Below are 22,009 nucleotides of genomic sequence, written 5' to 3' on the forward strand. Positions count from 1 at the left end.
AAATCTCACACGTTTATTAAATATATCAAACACACTATGGGATGTCAGATTGTTTAGTACATGTGTAGTTCAGCATGTATGTTGGTCATATAAAGAGGGACAGCAATGGGCATGCACCAATGTCCTGTGTCAGTCAGTGTGTGTGACACAGCCCAATCGGTGGTGAGGCACAGCTATATACTGCCTCACATTGTCTTTCTCCCATGTACTTGAAGTGGAAATGCATAAATTCAGCGATTCTGACCATAAAAATTTTGAAATTCATCCGGAAAACTAATTTGTAAAACAGTCAAATGGACCAATTGATTTTCTCTTATCATTGCTAGTATTTTACTTCTATGATGACACCTGCTTCCCATGACTGCACGTCACTGCCGATAAACCTGATATACCTTGTGCCAACAACACGCTTGCATCAAGCTACAGTGCCATTCAGATGCCATTGTTAAAAACGGAAACAGAGCCATTTGTGTTAACAGACAGTCTGCTAATAAAGCAGCAAGCAAAATAAAATGAAATATGCAGCATTAAATCCTCTGTTTTCAAGCCTAACAAACATTTTAAAGGTTTATTGTGCTCTTTAAAATAAAACAATAATTTTAAATTTACTGTTTAGTTTCAGATAATTTCTTACATTAAGGAAGCAAATCTTGTCTTTGAAGAGATGATTTATTACTTCCAGCAGTTCAGACACTTAATGTATACGAGTGTGAGGTAAAACCACACAGTTCTTGGTGGCCTCCCTCCTGCACAGTAATGTATCTGATCCCAGAAGCCATTCATAAGGTTATGCAAATTTTTTACAGAGATGACAGAAACAGAAAAATATATCTAAAGGACAAATTGATCCGTGCTCCAGAAAGCATCTTTTGCAAACCAAAACAAACATTTATTTAACCATTGAGTGATTGCAGACCAAAACTAATTAATCTCTGCAACAACTTTTTTTTCTGGGATCCTGTTCTCAATAACTGAATAGTCCACCTGAAATGTTAGAAATCCTCACAAAAATGATCAATAAACACAATGTACCATCAAATGTAAATAACTGCAAACCTCCACCCTAGACATGCAATTTGTTTTTAATGGGTTTGTACGCTTTTGTAAATCTATCATAATTAGTGTGAAATATGAACATTTAACATTATTCTATTAAAATTGCAACATTTACTGATTACTAATATCTATAAGAAAAATTACACTTTTTTAATCAACTATTAGTACAGTATAACAGCATATTAAAATTATTTGTAGTTTTGTAATATTCATGCATACTGAAACTTTTTTTTGTAATAATAATTTTTCATATATTTTATGTAATCTCCCAGTTTTGGTTTGAGAAACTACACTTCTCTTGTGCTGATTTTTTCTCTTTTTCAAGTTATTGGTGCAAGTTTATCTGCTGGGAGATATCCATTCTGTTCCCTCTGTTAGTTTTACTCTGTATTTTTCAAAAACCTGTATTATTATTTTTGCTGAAGGAAGTTTTGTTTTTAACTTTTAATAGTAAGTTTTTCAGGAATGAATGTTTTTTTCATTTGTTTGTTTCCATTTCCTGTTTGCTCACTCCCTTTGAGGTAGATAAGCACCCCAGTATAATCAGGTTTGGTTGGAGGTCTTTTGTTGTTAAATAGAGTTCTTCTCTCCACTGTCACCCTCCATACATGCTCAGCTTGGAGGCTTGTCATTTTATCACTTTGCAGTTGTGGTTGCTTTGTAATTGACTTTTTCAGGTATGAAATTTGGCTGTCTACCGCAGGACGTTTCATACTGACCACTTTGTACTCTCCATGGGGGCACTTTTTTTTTACCCACTTTGACAACCCATGATTTGAAGACTTTTTTTTATATATTCTACTCATAGCCTGCTGTGAGAAAAAGTGTGTAAATGACTAAATGGACAAACAGACAGACTGTTGCCCAAAGTATTGGGTCAATTGCCTTTACACACACATGAATTTTAATTCCAGCTATTTATATACAAATACCTATGATGTTGATACACCCTGCAGCTGCACGAGTTTCAACTCTTGGCTCTCTACAAGGTTTAGGAGAATTTGGATTTTTTTTTTTTTTTTAACATTCGTTCAGGAGAGCATTTATGAGGTCAGACACTGATGTTGGAGGGGATGACCTGGCTCAGTCTGTGCTCCAATCTATTCCATTTTGATATTTGATCAACCAGGTTGAGGTTAGCACTCTGTGCAGACCAATCAAGTTCTTCCACATCAAACGTGCTTATCTACTATAAATCTCTATGGAGCTAACCTTGTGAACTGGTGCAGTCAAGAGGAGAGGGGTGTCCCCAAACTGTTCACATTACGTTTGGAGCATAAAATTCTTAAAAGTCTTGTTATGTTAAAGAATTAAGAGTTAGATTTACAGTAACTAAGGGGGTAAGTCCCACTCCTGAAAAACAGCCCTTCTTCATAATCCCCTTTACAACAGATGTTACTCTGTCTCAAGTGCAGTCATGCAAGTATTGTTCTCTAGGCAACTGCTAAAGCCAAACTTGTCCATTGAATTGGCAGACAGAGAGACATGATTCACCACTCCAGAGAATACTACTTTAAAATCCATGTGGTGGTTTGCTTTACATCCATGCATCCAACACTTTGCATTGCATTGTGTAAAGTAAGTGTTGGTTGCTGCTGCTCATTCAGAATAACCCATTCCATCTACAGGGGTTGGACAATGAAACTAAAACACCTGGTTTTAGACCACAATAATTTATTAGTATGGTGTAGGGCCTCCTTTTGCGGCCAATACAGTGTCAATTCATCTTGGGAATGACATATACAAGTCCTGCACAGTGGTCAGAGGGATTTTAAGCCATTCTTCTTGCAGGATAGTGGCCAGGTCACTATGTGATACTGGTGGAGGAAAACATTTCCTGACTCGCTCCTCCAAAACACCCCAAAGTGGATCAATAATATTTAGATCTGGTGACTGTGCAGGCCATGGGAGGTGTTCAACTTTACTTTCATGTTCATCAAACCAATCTTTCACCAGTCTTGCTGTGTGTATTGGTGCATTGTCATCCTGATACACGGCACCGCCTTCAGGATACAATGTTTGAACCATTGGATGCACATGGTCCTCAAGAATGGTTCGGTAGTCCTTGGCAGTGACGCGCCCATCTAGCACAAGTATTGGTCCAAGGGAATGCCATGATATGGCAGCCCAAACCATCACTGATCCACCCCCATGCTTCACTCTGGGCATGCAACAGTCTGGGTGGTACGCTTCTTTGGGGCTTCTCCACACCGTAACTCTCCTGGATGTGGGGAAAACAGTAAAGGTGGACTCATCAGAGAACAATACATGTTTCACATTGTCCACAGCCCAAGATTTGCGCTCCTTGCACCATTGAAACCGACGTTTGGCATTGGCATGAGTGACCAAAGGTTTGGCTATAGCAGCCCGGCCGTATATATTGACCCTGTAGAACTCCCGACGGACAGTTCTGGAGGAAACAGGAGAGTTGAGGTGCACATTTAATTCTGCTGTGATTTGGACAGCCGTGGTTTTATGTTTTTTGGATACAATCCGGGTTAGCACCCGAACATCCCTTTCAGACAGCTTCCTCTTGCATCCACAGTTAATCCTGTTGGATGTGGTCCGTCCTTCTTGGTGGTATGCTGATATTACCCTGGATACCGTGGCTCTTGATACATCACAAAGACTTGCTGTCTTGGTCACAGATGCGCCAGCAAGACCTGCACCAACAATCTGTCCTCTTTTGAGCTCTGGTATGTCACCCATAATGTTGTGTGCATTTCAATATTTTAAGCAAAACTGTGCTCTTACCCTGCTAATTGAACCTTCACACTCTGCTCTTACTGGTGCAATGTGCAATCAATGAAGACTGGCAACCAGGCTGAACCAGTTTAGCCATGAAACCTCCCACACTAAAATGACAGGTGTTTCAGTTTCATTGCCCAACCCCTGTAGCTCTCTCTGCACTGTTTATGAGCAAATCTGAAGGCTGCAGGAAGTTTAAGGATCTGTAGCTATTTGCTCTGCAAAAGGTTGCCGACCTCTGTGCACCATGCCCCTCAGCATCTGCGTACCCCCCTATGTAATTTTATCTGGCCTTCGTAGCTGAGTTGCTGTGGTTTCACCTCCAGTTGAATGTGGAATAATTAATACCGAGGAAATTTCATGACTGGATTTATTGCACATGTGGCATCCTACTTAGAATTAATCAGTAACCATCCAGCATTTTAAGCCACAAAAATATTTTACAAAGTCTGCATTAAAAGTTTGTTCAAATTGAGAAGATTGTCCACTTCGCTGATTTGTAGATGTCCACCATCAAAATGACCTTCCATTTATAATGCAACATCCAAAAAAACCACATAAGAAGTTCGTTCATAGCCTGACAGTGGGAATACTTGTCCTTGCAATAAAATAAAAAACTTTTCAGTCACGTAAATTCATGCTAGTCTTGTAACAAAAAATAAATAAAAAATGAAAAGGAATTAGAAATAAAAAGAATTTGTGGTACAATGCACAGGGCAGCATGACCCGCACAGATGTGGTGATTCAGCAACAATTATTCACTACTATCCAAGGAATAGAAGAGAAAAAAAATTAATGGTTTTCTATTGACCTGCTTTGCACAACAAAATTGCCAAGAAAAGGAGAATCATTAGTTATCAGAAAGACAGAGAATAGAGACGTTGGTACAATAGCCAAACATTCACATCGCCTTCAAAGAAGAAGCCTGATGATGTCCATTCAGTCTGGGAAATGCGGGGTTTCATTTTTCTTCCTAACAGATGCATGTACCGGTTAAGGCCTCCTGATGCTTTCCGAGACAAGTAATTAAGGCAAATCCATTTCATTAGCTAAGACCTCATTCCCCACACCAAGAAACAACAGGAATATCAGTCTTCTAGCAACTTGTCATAATTGCTCACAAAAAGATGTCCGGTCTGTAAGGAAAAGCTCCTATTTAAGATATATTTTGTAATCCAATAAAATAACTACCAGTAAATTCTAAAAGACATCTGAATATTTGATATACATGATGCAGACATATCTAACTGCATAGAAAACAAGTTGGTGTTTGGCTACTATAAAACCCCCTGCGTTATGTATCTAATGTCTTTGTAATAATCGGAATATTTTAGCGGTGAATTAGACTCAATTGTAAGTTACTGAAATGTGTAAACATCTTTTGATATTAATATGCCACATTTTAGAGGTAGATAACAGTTGTATATAAACACCCTTAGCTCTGCCAGCATCCTTTGCTCTGTTTTGTCCTGCCAAATTTTCCTTCTAAAAGGTCGATGCTGAATGCAATGAATGTGATTCAAACACCCATAACATGGTCCAAATTAGAAATGTGACTATGCTGAATTACAATGACAGTGCATCATGATAGAAAACTAACATTTCCGTTATGAAACATTATTCTTTTTAAAACAGCCAATTAAAACATCAATTGAATTTTTCTTCCCTGAACTACATTTTCTTCTTTTTTGCAGACCCCACATTTTTTACAGATCAGCTGGAGCAAATTATATGCGGCTAAAATCAGAAATGGACCCGTCCTGGAAACAGTTACATGCACTGTAATCTTGCAGTAAATCAGCCTTTTGTTAAAAGGGTTCAAATTTAATCAGACACTTGGCTTCCAGATGTTAGATTTCGTAGGGAGACACTGCTATAATTTTCACAGCAGGAGTAATCAACAACAGCATAAACACCAATCAATATACAGCGATGCCAAAAAGCTCCATGCAGGGCTGCGTGCTTGTTGAATTGTTATACATTTAGTCTGATGCTTTTATTTGTTAAACTCGATAAACTGCAAATACCAAGACTAGGAATATTTCAGTAAAATACACATCATATGTAATATGATAAACACATGATAAAATACCTACATTAATTGACGATGAAAGGAAATCTTCCAGTAAGAAGTTTTGTTTCATTTAGTCTGAATTCTTGACTGAATTTGACATTTTATGTAGAGTTTAGGGAAATGTGTATTCCAAAACAACAAAAGTAGATAACATCCACAACAATGACGGTCACGTCTGATGATATAAAGTGATAGGATATGCCCTAAACAACCACTCAGTCCACTGGGGTGTGAGCCATTTGATGGAGAATTAATCAAAAGTCATCCAGCACCAATATAAATCAACAGATCTCGCCGGGTTAAGCCACATCCCCAATGGCTAATCACAAAAGCAAAATTTCCAGCTGAGTAAGATTTGTCTATAAAAATACAAATAGAATTTGTCACGAATGCAGCGAAGCAGCACAACATAGTGGCTCCGTGGAGCCGGTTTTCTCTCCAAGCCCTGCTGTTTCTTACACCATTAAAAAAAATCTGAGGGGAAGAGACATGTGGGAATTCTAGCTGTCTTCCAAAGAACCATTTGAGAGGTAACAGGTACCACAAACAACACACTTCTCGGCTCTTCACTGGTTCTCCCTTAGGGAAAAACAAGTTCGTTGAATGCAAATAAAACTTGATTTTTATTACCAACCAGAGGATGACAGATGTGCTGTTTTAGAAGAAGTAAAACAAGCTGCCGCCAGGTTTCACAAAGGACACCAATTTATAAAAACGATTTTAAAAAGGCCTGCCACACTTTTCCACCTATATCCATTAAGACCAGTGCTGGCATATGTTTCACTCGGCCTTCCTTAGATCTAATGGATTTTCTGTCATTCTTTGAGCTGCCTTAGCAAGAACAAGACAAGTGGTTATGTATGCTCTGTTCTGTACGTCACTCTGCTACAAATCCATCAAGAGGCTGGAGATTTTGTTAGAAGGCACAGATGGTCCGCAATTATCATACAATGAAGGTGATGCATCTAAATTTACGTCAGTGGAAAGAAGATATGTAGGTATTCTGAATGGGTTACTGTGAACTGACGAACAGCAGGCTGAATATAACTGGACAAATTGCCTGTTGACTTCACTTTACTGATAACTTGGAGTGCTTTGGGAAAGTGTTCAAACTCCTAGGACCGTTCCTGTTTTCTCATTCAACAACTTTAGTAAATTATATTGGGTTTTTGAGTGATAGAACGACACAAAGTCAGAGAGCTTTGTGAGGAGTAAAATACAGATATGATTTTAAATAAATTGAAGCGGATCTTTTGGCTCCAGAGTTGATCTTCCTCTCTCTAAGATTCCTGTTTCCACTAAAAATCCTTTTCCAGTTTTGAGAAGTAATCTTTTACTTCCTTGGCAGGAGTACGTAACGACACAGCCCCATTTACTCTTTTACCCCTAAATAAAATCTAGTGCAGCCAAAAATATTGGCCTTAGATGTGGACAAATTGTTGAAAGAAACCAATAACAAGTCCACTCTTCAGTTTCCCAAAAGCAATGCAGGAAAAACGTAAACACGTGGAAGCAGGTGCTCTGATCAACTGACATCAATGTTGAACTTTTTGGCTAACATCCAAAACTACAGTTAATCCCAAAATTATTCCTACTCCTGACATATTTATATTTAAAGTAGTCTTTTAATTTCAGCCAACATCTTTCTTCTGACTAGTAGTAATATTGAGGTTTGGGGTGGACCAGCCTTAGTCCTGACTTGAGTATGATAGGAAATCTGTAGAAGGAGCTAAAGATTCTTCTTAAAATGTAAATAAAAACAAATGTATTTCTTCAAAACTGACACTCATTTTATATCTGACATATTTTGAGACATTTCTGTAGCATTTCTATTTAGAAACAAACTTCTTGGAAACAAACTTATTTTTTAAATCTAAATCTTGCAATGGATGATTTTGAATCATTTTGGAGTATATTGTATGTGTAGCGGAAAATGAATGCCCTGAAAACAGCATCCTCAAAGCAAAACATGGTGGTAGCAGCATGATGCTGTGGTGAGGTTTTTTCTTCAGCGGGAAAAGAAAGACAGTTATGCTCTTCACACACGTAGACCAAATATTAAGTTTTTGATCTACATTTAAAAAGCTGTGTGCCAAGAAAAAAAAAATAATCTGAACACAACATCCACACCAGAAAACATTGTGGTAGCAGCATAATAGTGAGGATATGCTTTATCAGCAGGGACATGGAAGTTGGTTAGAGCTGATGGGAACATGGACGGAGCTAAATACAGTAGAATCCTGGGACAAAAATGGGCTGCAAAGGACTTCAGAAAAGGATAAAGGGTCAAATTCTAGCAGTAAAACGACCTTAAACACACAGCCAGAGCTGTAGCCAAATAGTTGTTTTTTTACATTAAAGCATGTTAATGTGTTTGACAACCCAGACCTAAATCTAAGCGAGAATCTATAGCAATACTTAAAGTTGACACATGCTCTCCATCCAATCTGACAATCTGAGTTTGAGATATTTTACAAAGAAGAATGGATAGGAAATTCAGACTATAGGTATGTAAAGCTAGCAGAAATTTACCACAAAAGACTTGCAGCTGCAATGGGGACTTGCAATGGAGACACAGTAATCACATTCACAATTATGCACTAGTTTATGTTGGATTGTCACATAAAATACTAGGGGTTATTCTAGGGGTTGGGGTTATGTGGCAAATGTGAAATGGTTTAAGGGTTATTAATACTCTTGCAAGGGATTGTACATACAATGAAAATTAATTCTTAATGATCTCAAAACTAGAGTCCTATGTGTTCAGAAAAATCAGGGTGCATGTGTTGCTCATGAAATTATTATTTAGCCTCAGATAGTTTTATTCCTCATGGTGTCTGCGGCTAAATTACTTTCTGGCGTGATCTCTTTTAACCACATTTCTACCCCGTCATTGCAGACTCTGGGGGGCTGATTAAGCAGTTCAAATGAAGACTTATTTGAACTCACACGCAGCTGTGTCCCTGAGCCTTCTACTCAGCCTAGCATTCCTGCTTGGTCAGCTGCGAGCCGCTCGCTGTTCCGGCCCTTTTCACCGGGGTGTCCGACAGCACTGAAAGCCGATACTGACCGACCCCATGCTGCTTCACATTAAGAGATGCTAATGCGGGGAGGCTGCAGTGTCTGAGATCTTGCAGCTCAGCATGGCAGCGTTCTCTAACTGGCATTCACTCCAGGAAGAAGACCCTCAGAGAAAGCCGAAGGCCAGGGAGAGACACATGCTTGACAATAGGACTGCAGGCTTCAGCGAGCAGCCTCATCAGCCTTAGAGGAACTTTTGCTTAGTCTTCCCAGAAATAAAAAACAGGACTCCCCCCACATAGAAAATAAAAAATTAAAAAAAAAACACACAGCAGCCTCGGAGGCTACTAATGTGTATAATGATATGCCACTGAGCGCTTTCACTTGTTCAAAATCCACCTAAACATTTTAAGTCCTGCATTTGGGCTTGAAGACGACTTTGGGCGAATGTAATCGGAAAAGATAAAAACCACCTGTTTTTCTGTGGAAAGATTCCACTGTGAAATGATTATTGGAGGCATAGATATTCTTCCTCCTTGTTTAATGACAATAAACATATCTTTTCCTTTTTCTTTTCTGCTCAGTGTGAGCTATGGTGACATTTTGTCAAGCCTAGCATATCAAAGAGACCTGATTTGGAATTGCTGTCCTTTTTTGCCATTGTTACTTTTAAATAGATGATTTTTGCCATGTAAATCCTGCACAAATCTTGCGTGCATGCTTAATTCCCATTTACATGTGGGAACATTTTCTAAAAAAACAAAACAAAACCTATTTCTTCTGAATTGTTAAAAACAATCTGGTAATGTGCCATATTTTTATTATCATTCTGGCAAAGACATCCAACACCTCACTCTCATTTTGTCACCTCTCTCTTCTTTTTGTCACCTTGTGAATATTAGATTTATTTAGCTCTATGTAACAATGTCACACCGAACAATTTCCAATCAAGTCACTTCATTCTGCTGAAACAAACCCTTATTGATAGTTATTTAGCTACATCCATTATTTTCCACAAAAGACTTAAAGTTGTGCTGTTCACTGGAGTGAAAGAGTAATTTTTTCCAATTAATCAAAAAGGAGAGATACCCCAAATGAAATAAACAAAGTCACCAAGCTTGCTAAATATTTGGATGAGGGGCTGAAAAGGCAAGGAAAAGATACAGAAAAAGCTTTTCTTACTTAACTAATTAAACAAAACTTGGAGATGCTTTGCTATTTTTCTCCAAATTTTAAGGAGTGTTACTCCCAAGAAAAAAATGTCAAGTTATAAAATGAAACATAACATTCCATCAGAATTGTAACGAACAAGATGAGATTTCAGCAACATTTTTGGGAAAACTAAGAGTGTGCAGGACTGACTTATTGATTTTACTTTACCATTGTTTTTGTCAGTAGCATTGCCCCTGTAAAGAAAGCATAGCAGTATGTGCAGAGCCATGTGGTATGCTTCACTTTGCCACTTACAAAACAGGTCCTACAAAGTCCTAATGATAACCAGAGGTAGCAACTCGAGCTGGAGAAATTCCTCCTTATTCCTCTTCCTGACAGCCTGAGGCTAAACTAAATGATCTACTCATGCAAATCACTTTCATTGTTGTGAGAAAAATCTGCTATGGTAAAGGCCATACCCCCCCACCCATTTCGCCTTAAGCCAATCGTGCCACTGCTGGGTGACCACTGTGTTGCTTCAGAGGAATTAGCAGGGAGATTTGCAGTGGGATTAATAACTCATTCTACAGGCGTTCTGAGAAAGCAGTCAGGGCAATTTGGAGTTTCATATAATTAAACCCTTTGGCTAGTTAACTTCTGAGCTTGATTACTTAAATCATTTATGTTGCTTTAGGATTACTCCACCAGTCAAGGACTGAGGTAGCAGCTTGAGTTTAAAGGCATCTATGATAAAACACTGAACAACTTTATCCCGAATGCAAATGCTGAATTGTGGGAAATTAGCTTCTCTAAACCCTAATGATTTTATGAGAATGTTTTATATGTGCATGTAGCTGGATTATGCACATTATTGCTTTTTGCATTTTTAGATTGTGCATTTGTTTTCAAGCTTGAGAAAATACCTTAAATAGTGTAAAAGTAAGTCAGACCAAAGTCATAGAGATTGACTGAGCAATCGACCAGAGATTGGATTTTAATATTTGCTAATTGATCAGCTCTGGTCAATGATTTTCTGGTCATTTGCTGAAAATTTATATTTTTCCCCCTATTCATCTCAACCATCAAAAAACTATTTTTGGTTAACAAACTCAACAACCAGCAGCAGGTACTTTGATTTAGGTGTAGTAAAACTCACATAAAGCTTAGGGACATACATAGTAATGCATAAATGATGATAATTAGGATGCACCAATTTGCAAATTTTGGCTGAAATCAATACCGGATAATAATATTGCTGTTATTGCCAGAAATGGATATTTACTGTATTATGTATATATATTTCCCTATAATTTTTGACACTGTAAAAAATAAAATTACCGTATACGTGACATTACTTCTCTGCTTCAGGTAAACACCCCCACTCCCAGTTCTGTGCTGCATCACTATCACCGTCACATGATGAAACAAATATCACATTGGCCAACCCCCTCTCCTCCCCCAACTGAACCACACACTAAAAAGGAAACAAGATTGAAATAAACACAGGTTATTAATACTGTTGCAGTTTTACTTATGGGGCCGATACCAATATGTGTAAAAACTGACTAAGAAGCTAACATTAAAATATGCTACCAGTCAAAAGTTTGGATACACCGTTTCATTTAATGGTTCGTCTACCTCTTGGAACTCCATCAAGACTGTTGGAAATCCATTTCAAGTTTCTACCTTATGAAACTCATTGAGAGAATCAAAGTAAAGGGAGGCTATTTTAAGGAATCTAAAACATAAATGATGTTTTGTTTAAAAATTTTGTGTTTGCTACATAACTCTATATACTTTTGCTCAAAAGTTTTGATGTCTTCAAAATGTATCTACAACTCAAACTTTTATACTGATAGTGTATATCGGCATTAACATGTTAATGCCGATATACACTATCACTATATATCCTGCATCCATAAAGGTAATGCTGTAATTATTTCTTTTTCTATTGTATTTAATATAAACCTCTACTGAAGAAGCTGCAGCACCTTTTTTCTTTTATGTTTTGTAGTCCTTAGAAACAAATCTGGAATCCATCGGAATCGAAACTAGAAGGTCAGACAACAAAGACAAATGGAAATCAGTATCCACCAAAAACTGCCTGACTGGTTCATCGCTGCAAAGTATTGAACATAAAGCTCATTAACAATAACTAATTTATTATTTTAATCTCTGAATCTGTTGTTGATTCCAGTCAGTATATAGCAACAAGAAAAGAAAATTGATATTTTAAAAACTCAAGCATGTCTGAAAGCACAATTGAACTCATCCTACTCAGAGTAAAATCAATAAGTTAACTGCTGATATCATTTGTGACACATGCTACATTCTACTTGGTAAACATGCAGCTTTACACACTGATTTTTTTTTTTTTTTTTTGTCAACTGCCAGCACTGTGTTAGCACTTTGAGCTGAAATGCCATTCTGTCAGTCTGAATGAGTGTTAGGGTACCAACAGGAGACTACATTTCAACATAAATAAACAGCTGATGTTTTTTAATGAGAAACCACACAGGGAGTCCACAAAACTTCATACAACTCAGAAGAAAGGATGTTACACTTATGAATTACGACAAGACACAAAAGACCTACATTTCACCTAGTATGTAATACCTTTCCTTTGTTTTTTGTTTATTCCCTATGTGAGGTGTAAAAGGTTCCATACAGGCTTTGTTTATGAGGTATGCTAGATGGTTACTCCCACCAACATAAATTGAAACTGAAAGAAATATCAGTGACAAATCTTTCCTACTGAACCAAAATTGCCCATCTCTTTGCTGTGAACTTTGCTGACCTCACTTCAGAGAGTTCTGCTCTTTTCCTGAGGCTACATATCGACTCCAAGTTTCAACTCTCTTAAGGTGCTTAAATAAAAAAAAATAAAAAAATTATCTTGCCTATAGACATCTGAATGACCTGCAACACAATACATCCAAGAGCATGAGGGAAGGCTCTCCTCCAGAAAGCAACAGTAGTGTGAAAACCAACTCACCATCAGCAGTTGCAGCGGAAGGAGCATACAGGTTCCCTGAGCCAGTTTTAACTAAGAATGAATTGGGGCCAAACTCATCCTCAGAGTCAGAGTCCTGGGCTGGCTGAGCCGCACTGTTACCTAGCAACCTCCCCTGGTTCTCATTGGCTGTAATGGAAGGGGGAGGGTATGGGAGCTGCTCAACAGGGGAGGAGGAGGCGGATGAACAATGCAGCGGAGGACCTGTGGACCAAAAACAGACAACACATGGGGGGGAAATGAAACACCCAAACACAGGCATCATCACACAGAAGCAGAACACACACACACACACCCACACACACACACACACACACACACACACACACACACACACACACACACACACACACAGGCAAGACTTAACTCTGACACTTCAAAAACAAACAGGGACACATCTGCTTTTGTCTCCGCCACCTCACCCCAGCTGGGAAGAACAATACAAACAACTGAAATGACTTTGAGAGTGAACAGAGAAGACATATGCCTGGCACCGCTTAAAAAAAACTAAAACTACAAGACACCTTTTAGGATGTTTGAATGCAAGAAAAAAAAAAACTAGCTCCAATGAAAAAAAGCAATAAAATACATTTTACATGCAAGTGCAACATGTAAAATCATAAAGATAGCAATGAAATAATTTAACTTTGTGTAACTTGCTTTGTCATTTTTATAAACAATATATATATATATTTTGTTTATATTTATCACATACAGCATTCTCCAGCATATACTTGCAGCAGTGTAAAGATGTGTAGCCTTTAAATAGGTAAAGTAGACTTGGCGACCTCAAGGTGACCTTTTCTGCAGTCCCTAACAGTGTTTCAAGGTCCAACAATAAATTTGGGTCCTCTTCCAGCCTTGTTTGTCACAGTTCATGTTGTATTTATTGCTCTGTTTGTATATATGGGCACGTTTAGGAGAGTAGCTTCTTGATTGTAGTCAGTTCTTGACCTATGCAGATTACCTTGCATCTTGCCTTACACAATGGCATGTTTTCTGGTCTTTCCATTTTAAAGAGTGACGACAAGAAATTTTCCTCTGCGTCCTGTCATATTTAAAAACTAGAAAAACAGGAAGTTGTGAGTAAGCTGTTTTGCAGAGTGCTTTTATTTACTTAGCCAGATGTGGAAATATATACTGTGCTGAATTTCTCAGCCAAAATGTCACACCTACAAGGGTCAGGTTGCTCTGGCATTGAACCAAACTTTGAGATCTTCCAATTGAACTCAGGGAGTTCAAAGCATGACGAACAGAATAATGATGTATTCATATGTACATGGAATCTTGGCTGTGTTGAAAAGGATATGAAAATCATTTGATCCCAACAAGTATCCGATGGCTTTTAAGAAATTGTGCAATTTTTAAAGTTTTTTTTCTACTCAGAATAAATTCTGAAAAGGCTGAACAATTCTGCTGGTTTGTGGTCTCCTATTTAAACATGTAATAAATCAAAAATGAAAAACCAAAATGCAAAAGAATGAAATGGCGAAGGGACAAAATGACCTCAATTTAAAGGTCAGATTTTTCAAACATTTTCAGTAAAATTAGGTTAATGCAATATAAGATGAATTTATTTGGAGGATTTTTATACATCTTCACTGGGGGATGCAATTATTTTTGGAGGGCGCTGTATGAATAATAATCTCATTTACATGGTTTTGAGTGTCACCCACTTGTTGTAGGGTGCCCACTTTGATGCACACATGCGTATAAAGACCCTGCCACAACATGACTCCATCATGAACCGGTCCATTGTGTTTCCTCCATGTTAACTCTCCACATCAGTTTTCCTTCTTGTCAGATACCTACCCCCCACAGCGCTCATACTGCCTACCCCGACTTAAAAGCACATCATAAATAATTTGCAGGCACGATTATCAGCAGCTTCTTTCTACCATTATAAAACCTAAATCTTCACTCTTTTAAGGCTTATTGGTTTCAATCTCACGCTGTTAGTCAATGTTAAATTTCCACATAGAGCTCCGTATTACTATGTGATTAACTTCTGAAGCAGCTCTGCACCATGCTGAAAATGACTCTACTTAAGTAACATGACTACGGCGTGAAAAAACCATTAGTTCGGATCTCTCCTGCATCTTCCCATCAGTCCCTCAGTCTTGATGTTAAAATTCCTGCTGACCCGACTGTCATTCATCAGAAGTGATGAATTTCTTCTCCTTCAGTAACGATCCCCGAAGAGTATTAAAACACGACTCACTGACTCGCATCTAATTAGGCAGCAATTAGTGATATTACCATATCAGGCGCAGCCTTACACAAGCTGTAAATGTCCACTGCCACAGAGAGTCACAGTTTGTGCTTTACATAAGCTTCAGCAGACACTTCATTTCATTCTCAGTTTGTCTAATGCTTAATGGGCATGGGGACACAGCAGCCCTGCTGTGGGTTAATGACTATGACACTGCTGTTGTTGAATGTAAACTAATGTATAGCCAAGAGAGGAAGAGGCATTTTTACTGTCGACCCCTTTTTCCCTCGGATACATATCAGGCACTTCATTAATTTGTGTCAAAACAGCAACACTGCTGGAGCCTCTCTACATGCTTTCATCCGCCGCCGTTAAAAAGTAACAAGATTGTTCTTCGTGACGTGAAATTTTTTATTTTTTTTGTTGCTCATTATGGAATACACAATATTAAGGTCCACTAAAATTGGCAATGTCCTAACCTAAATGAGGTTAAGGTAGTTAAGTCCTGCAGCCGTTAGTCTCGCACACAAAGGTTTTACTGTCTCCCTGTGTTTAATTAATGCTGCCTTGGCCAGTTCATGCCTAAGCCACGTGCAACCTAAGGCAAGACATTGTGTCTGCGCAGGAGGAGAGAAGATGGCCAGAGAAGGTTCTCCACCTGCCACAGTTAATTGCTTTCGCCTTCACTCACTGTATTACAGCTGCAAAGAGGAACCTTTACTTAGAAGTTTTTGAACCGTGCATGACTGCTTTAGTTTCTGACAGTTTTGGGAAGAGCATCTAACTGGCTGTTGGGGCTCTGGTGTAAACACAGTTCTTCTCCCACTGTATTTAGGGCCTTGATCAGCTCATTAGTTACCCAGTTGAATAAACAGACAAAAAAATCTGACTGATCTGTGGGGTAAGGAAAGGTCTCTTAACAATATTGGAGAGTTTGTATCACTTTTTTTTTGTTTCCCTGAAGACAACAAAGAGATGAATGCATTTAACCTCTTTTCTGGAAACAATATAAAAAAGTAACACTACAGTACAAACTATTAAAATATGAACTTATATATTCCATTTACTATGAAATTAACTTGCTTCAGTGCCATAAGTTATACAACACAGCAAAAAATAAAAAAAAAACCTATGCATATTAGCATATTAATAGAAGGTTTAGTGGAACAAAAAAGTGAGGCGGAAAAGGCACACAAGCAACACAGATAACCACATTTTTAGGGGATTTGAAAGCAAAGCCCATTCAGTTGTTTTTTGGGGAGATTTAAAATGTGTAGACTATAGCTGGAGTCAGTATTTCAAGAACAACCAATATCAAGGACATAAACTACAACTGTGCTATTCCTTGTGTTAAGCCACTACTGAACCAGACGACCTCAGAGAAGCTTTATGGACATGCTGATTTCTTTACCAGCAGGACTTGGCATCTCCCCACACTGCCAAATTACCTGTGCTTGATTAGCCAGCAAATTACCCTGACCATAAAGCCAGTAGAGAATCTATCGAATATTATCAAGAGAAGGATGAGAAACACCAGAGCCAACAACGCAAATGAGCTGAAGGCCGCTATCAAAGCACCCTTAGCTTCCTTAGCACCTCACAGACCCACAGCGTGATCACCTCCACACCATGTCATGCTGATACAGACTTTTTTCAAAAATAGCCGAGACCACTTATTGAGTGCATATACAGTACAGACCAAAAGTTTGGACACACCTTCTCATTCAAAGAGTTTTCTTTATTTTCATGACTATGAATATTGAAGATTCACACTGAAGGCATCAAAACTATGAATTAACACATGTGGAATTATATACTGAACAAAAACATGTGTAACAACTAAAAATATATCTTATATTCTAGGTTCTTCAAAGTAGCCACCTTTTGCTTTGATTACTGCTCCGCACACTCTTGACATTCTGTTGATGAGCTTCAAGAGGTAGTCACCTGAAATGGTTTTCACTTCACAGGTGTGCCCCGTCAGGTTTAATAAGTGGGATTTGAAGCCTTATAAATGGGTTTGGACCATCAGTTGTGTTGTTCAGGAGGTGGATACAGTACACAGCTGATAGTCCTACTGAATAGACTGTTAGAATTTGTATTATGGCAAGAAAAAAGCAGCTAAGTAAAGAAAAACGAGTGGCCATCATTACTTTATGAAATGAAGGTCAGTCAGACCGAACAATTGGGAAAACTTTGAAAGTGTCTCCAAGTGCAGTCGCAAAAACCATCAAGCGCTACAAAGAAACTGGCTCACACGAGGACCGCCCCAGGAAAGTAAGACCAAGAGTCACCTCTGCTGCGGATGATAAGTTCATCCGAGTCACCAGCCTTAGAAATCACAGGTTAACAGCAGCTCAGATTAGAGAACAGGTCAATGCCACACAGAGTTCTAGCAGCAGACACATCTCTAGAACAACTGTTAAAAGGAGACTGTGTGAATCAGGCCTTCATGGTAAAATAGCTGCTAGGAAACCACTGCTGAGGACAGGCAACAAGCAGAAGAGACTTGTTTGGGCTAAAGAACACAAGGAATGGACATTAGACCAGTGGAAATTTGGGCTTTGGTCTGATGAGTCCAAGTTTGAGATCTTTGGTTCCAACCACCGTGTCTTTGTGCGGCGCAGAAGAGGTGAACGGATGGACTCTACATGCCTGGTTCCCACTGTGATGCATGGAGGAGGAGGTGTGATGGTGTGGGGGTGATTTGCTGGTGACACTGTTGGGGATTTATTCAAAATTGAAGACATACTGAACCAGCATGGCTACCACAGCATCTTGCAGCGGCATGCTATTCCATCCGGTTTGCGTTTAGTAGGACCATCATTTATTTTTCAACAGGACCATGACCCCAAACACACCTCCAGGCTGTGTAAGGGCTATTTGACCAAGAAGGAGAGTGATGGGGTGCTGCGCCAGATGACCTGGCCTCCACAGTCACCGGTCCTGAACCCGATCGCGATGGTTTGGGGTGAGCTGGACTGCAGAGTGAAGGCAAAAGGGCCAACAAGTGCTAAGCATCTATGGGAACTCCTTCAAGACTGTTGGAAAACCATTTCAGGTGACTACCTCTTGAAGCTCATCAACATAATGCCAAGAGTGTGTGGAGCAGTAATCAAAGCAAAAGGTGGCTACTTTGAAGAACCTAGAATATAAGACATATTTTCAGTTGTTTCACACTTTTTTGTTCAGTATATAATTCCACGTGTTAATTCATAGTTTTGATGCCTTCAGTGTGAAGCTACAATATTCATAGTCATGAAAATAAAGACAACTCTTTGAATGAGAAGGTGTGTCCAAACTTTTGGTCTATACTGTACATTACATGGACATACTTTTCAGTAAGCCAACATTTCTGTATTGAAAAATCCTTTTTTTAAATTTTGGTTTCATCAATTATTTAATTATTTTCTCAGAAACTTAATTCTGACATTAGCTGTAATCCATAATCCTCAAACTAAACAGAAATAAACACTTAAAAATATCACTCTGTATGTAGTGGATCTATATAATATATTGGTTTTCCTTTTTAAATTCAGTTACTGAAATTAAATACCTTCAGTGATAATGTAATTTACTGAGATGCCACTGTAAATGATGTGCATTTGTTCTTGCAAATGTGTGCAGGTGATTACTATAGGGTTACCTTATTTTGACTATATTAAGTGGCTGCAAAACAAATCAAATATAACGACCTATAGCATGTCCCAGTCTTTGTGCAGTAATGCACAGAGCACATGGGTAAAAATGCCCCTGGCGGCTGAGCTGCAGTTCTATTCCAGTCGGCCAAATCAATACTGCCTCTGCTTCTCTACAATTCCTATCTATCAGTTTTAATCCTGTCTAAAAGCAAAGGAATTATTTTTAATTTTATGTTTTATAAAAAATATGGAAACATACTTTATTGTCATATGGAAATGTAATGGGAGATGGATGAAAAGAATAAGGTTAAATCATTACCTTCATATTATAACATATGCAAAGTGTTATTTAATTCTTTCCTCTTATGTGAATGCATTTTTATATCTCCTGGACCAATTCTTACCACCTTATGCAATGTGCAAGTCTAGTTCTGTTGAGTAAAGTTCTGGTCTTCATTACCTTACTGCACAGTGACAAATAAAACAAGGAAGTTAGTCAGAATTAGATATGCTGTTGTCTACGCCCACATGTTGATGTTCCTTTCTGACCAATCAGAGGTCTGCAGTCTCCACCCATATCCATATGGTACCACTTTGGCCTAGTTAAACCTTGACTGAGGAAGTAATAAAAATCTATATTAATTTCTGCTGGGTTCTTACTATCTCCAATACTTAACCTAAAAGAAAATTCAGTAACTTACTGTTCCATTCAATGCAGGAGAGCCATAAAGATGACTATAACATTTTAAACTTCAGAAATAAGATCTCGTCATACTTTTAAACAACACAATGTCTTCATACAACTGCTTTTAACATACCTCAGCTGACAGTTAGCTATTATAAGCTGCTATAGGCTAATATGCATGTGCTTCACATAGTAATCAACCATTTCAGTAACTAACAACCATTCCTATATCTACCGTAGCTTCCAAAAGTTTAGACACCCCATTTAAATGCTAGGTTTGTGAAGTAAAAATTCGACTTTTATAAATCATACAATAGATTTAATGTATCCTGTACAGCTTTAGTAAAAAATACATAAATTACATTACTATGAGTAAAACATATTTAAACATTTTTTAAACACAACAACATGGTTACATAAGCGTCCACACTCTTGTGCTAAACCCCTAAACAGACTGGATCTGATTAAGTATATGATCCGAAAAAAAAATCAGGTTGCATGGGGTCTGTAGCAAAAAGAACACCGGGAATTGAATAGGGCCAAGCAGACTGTGCCTCCTACTGTCCGACCAAGATAGACCAGCGGCCTATTTTGGACGGACCTATGCTGCAATTTGATGGGAATGTCGTGAGTTAGTCAGCAAGTGAGACTCAGTGGCAACTTAAAACACAACCGCTTTGGGAAAAATACAAACAAAAATGGTCAAATCATGACGTAAACATTTTGGTTCGCAAATAGTTTCGCCTGGTTAATTTCTAAGATAGACAGCATGTAACTGATTCTCGAAAAGGAGAACAGAAAGACACGACACACCCTTCTTACAAAGACAACAGCCAGGAGGAAAAAAGCCTGGATGGCGATAGCAGAAGTTTAAGGAATTAGTGGTCAGTATGAAATATTGAGATTAAAATGTGTCATTTATATTACCATTGTATATGTATTTCTGGTACAAAATCTTGCGTGAAAACTGGATCTCGTGAGTCCGATATTTTGTCAACAGACCTTAGTCGGACCCCATATGTTTTGATAGAAATCGTATTAGAGCCAGAGTCGGTCGCAAGTAGTGTATTTTGGGGGAAAATGCTTTAATAAGCATTCAGTCCTGAGTTCACGCCTGCAATCAATTATAGTAAATGTGCTGGTTGTGCGGCGCTTGGCATGGCGATAGAGCGCGCGAGCCATATACAGAGGCTTCGGTCCTTTATGCAGCTGTTTCTGGTCGGAGTTCCAACCCCAGCAACCTATGCTGCGTGCCTTCCCCATCCCTTCACCCCGATTCCTTTCTGCCTACTTTAAAACACAAAAAAATGAAGGCCACTAGTGCAGCAAAAAAAAAAAAAAAAAAAAAAAAAATCTAAAACAAATTGTAATTGGGCTAATATTCCCATGCTTAGGATGTTGGATACTTCTTCCAAAAAGACTGAATGCTGAAATTAAAGATGCCTCGAAAGCTCAAGGATTAGTATGCAACTGAGTTATTGCAACTTTTTGTATTTTTACTTAATTTTACTTAAAACAGATTTGTTCATTTTCAGTTAAATTGTACAAATGTCATATCATATGTGGTCAAAATCTTGAAATATGGGCTTATTTTTTCACAAAATCTGGAATTTTAAGCAGGTTTGTGTAGAGATTCGCTGTTTTCTTAACAATAAAGGCCTCAACTTTAAAATAAATATGTTTTAATTATTATTTGTGTGCTAAGGACTATATTAGCAAAGTTATCAACTGACAATCACAAAAACAGCAAAATCCTCACATCTGTAAAAATTAACACACTTAACTTTTGACATTAAATTACTCAATTTGTTGATGTTCTAGTTTTTGTTTTCTCACAGTCAGCTGATCGATCTATTGACCTGCTAAAACCAATAACAAATTACAAACTTAAAAGGTGCTCCATAGTCTTTGTGTATTCTCCCTTTGGGTATGCAAAGCAATGTAATGAGTGGAGACAGAGCCGTTGTTTACATAGCCATAATAGCTCTGCAGTCAGAGTGATGCAACATTACATAATGGAAACTATGAAGCTAATCACAATTATCAAGTTCGGTCATGCACAAGAGGCTGGATTAGTCATTATAATACAAATAAACACTAATTTTATTCATTTTAGAGAAAAAAGATGAGACTAAAAGAGTATACTTTAAATAAGGTAAATACTGATTATAACTAACATGGAAGATTCAATCAAGAGAGAAACGAAAATGAAATCATAAAAGTCAACATCTTTCCTACATAGCATCCTAGTTTTTAATTCTTATTTTTTCCTTTGTTGCTTTAGATACAATGGTCTTAAATAATTGCACTGCACACCCAAAATAAATAAGGACACTAGGAGGGATTTTGAACTGACAATCACAGTTCCATACAAAACTATTTATATCTTTTGAGTATTTTCATGTTT

General features: G+C 38.0%; 1 protein-coding gene across 1 annotated transcript in view; it reads right to left on the minus strand.

The window, feature by feature from the left end:
* Positions 1-22,009, minus strand: part of tenm4 (teneurin transmembrane protein 4) — a 288,429-nt gene that overhangs the window by 172,182 nt on the left and 94,238 nt on the right. The window contains exon 4 of the mRNA XM_047391839.1: positions 13,047-13,268. Coding sequence (XP_047247795.1) covers positions 13,047-13,268 — 222 coding nt within the window. The remainder of the gene's footprint in view (positions 1-13,046; positions 13,269-22,009) is intronic.

The sequence above is a fragment of the Girardinichthys multiradiatus genome, chromosome 18, assembly GCF_021462225.1.
Source record: "Girardinichthys multiradiatus isolate DD_20200921_A chromosome 18, DD_fGirMul_XY1, whole genome shotgun sequence".
NCBI lineage: Eukaryota > Metazoa > Chordata > Actinopteri > Cyprinodontiformes > Goodeidae > Girardinichthys > Girardinichthys multiradiatus.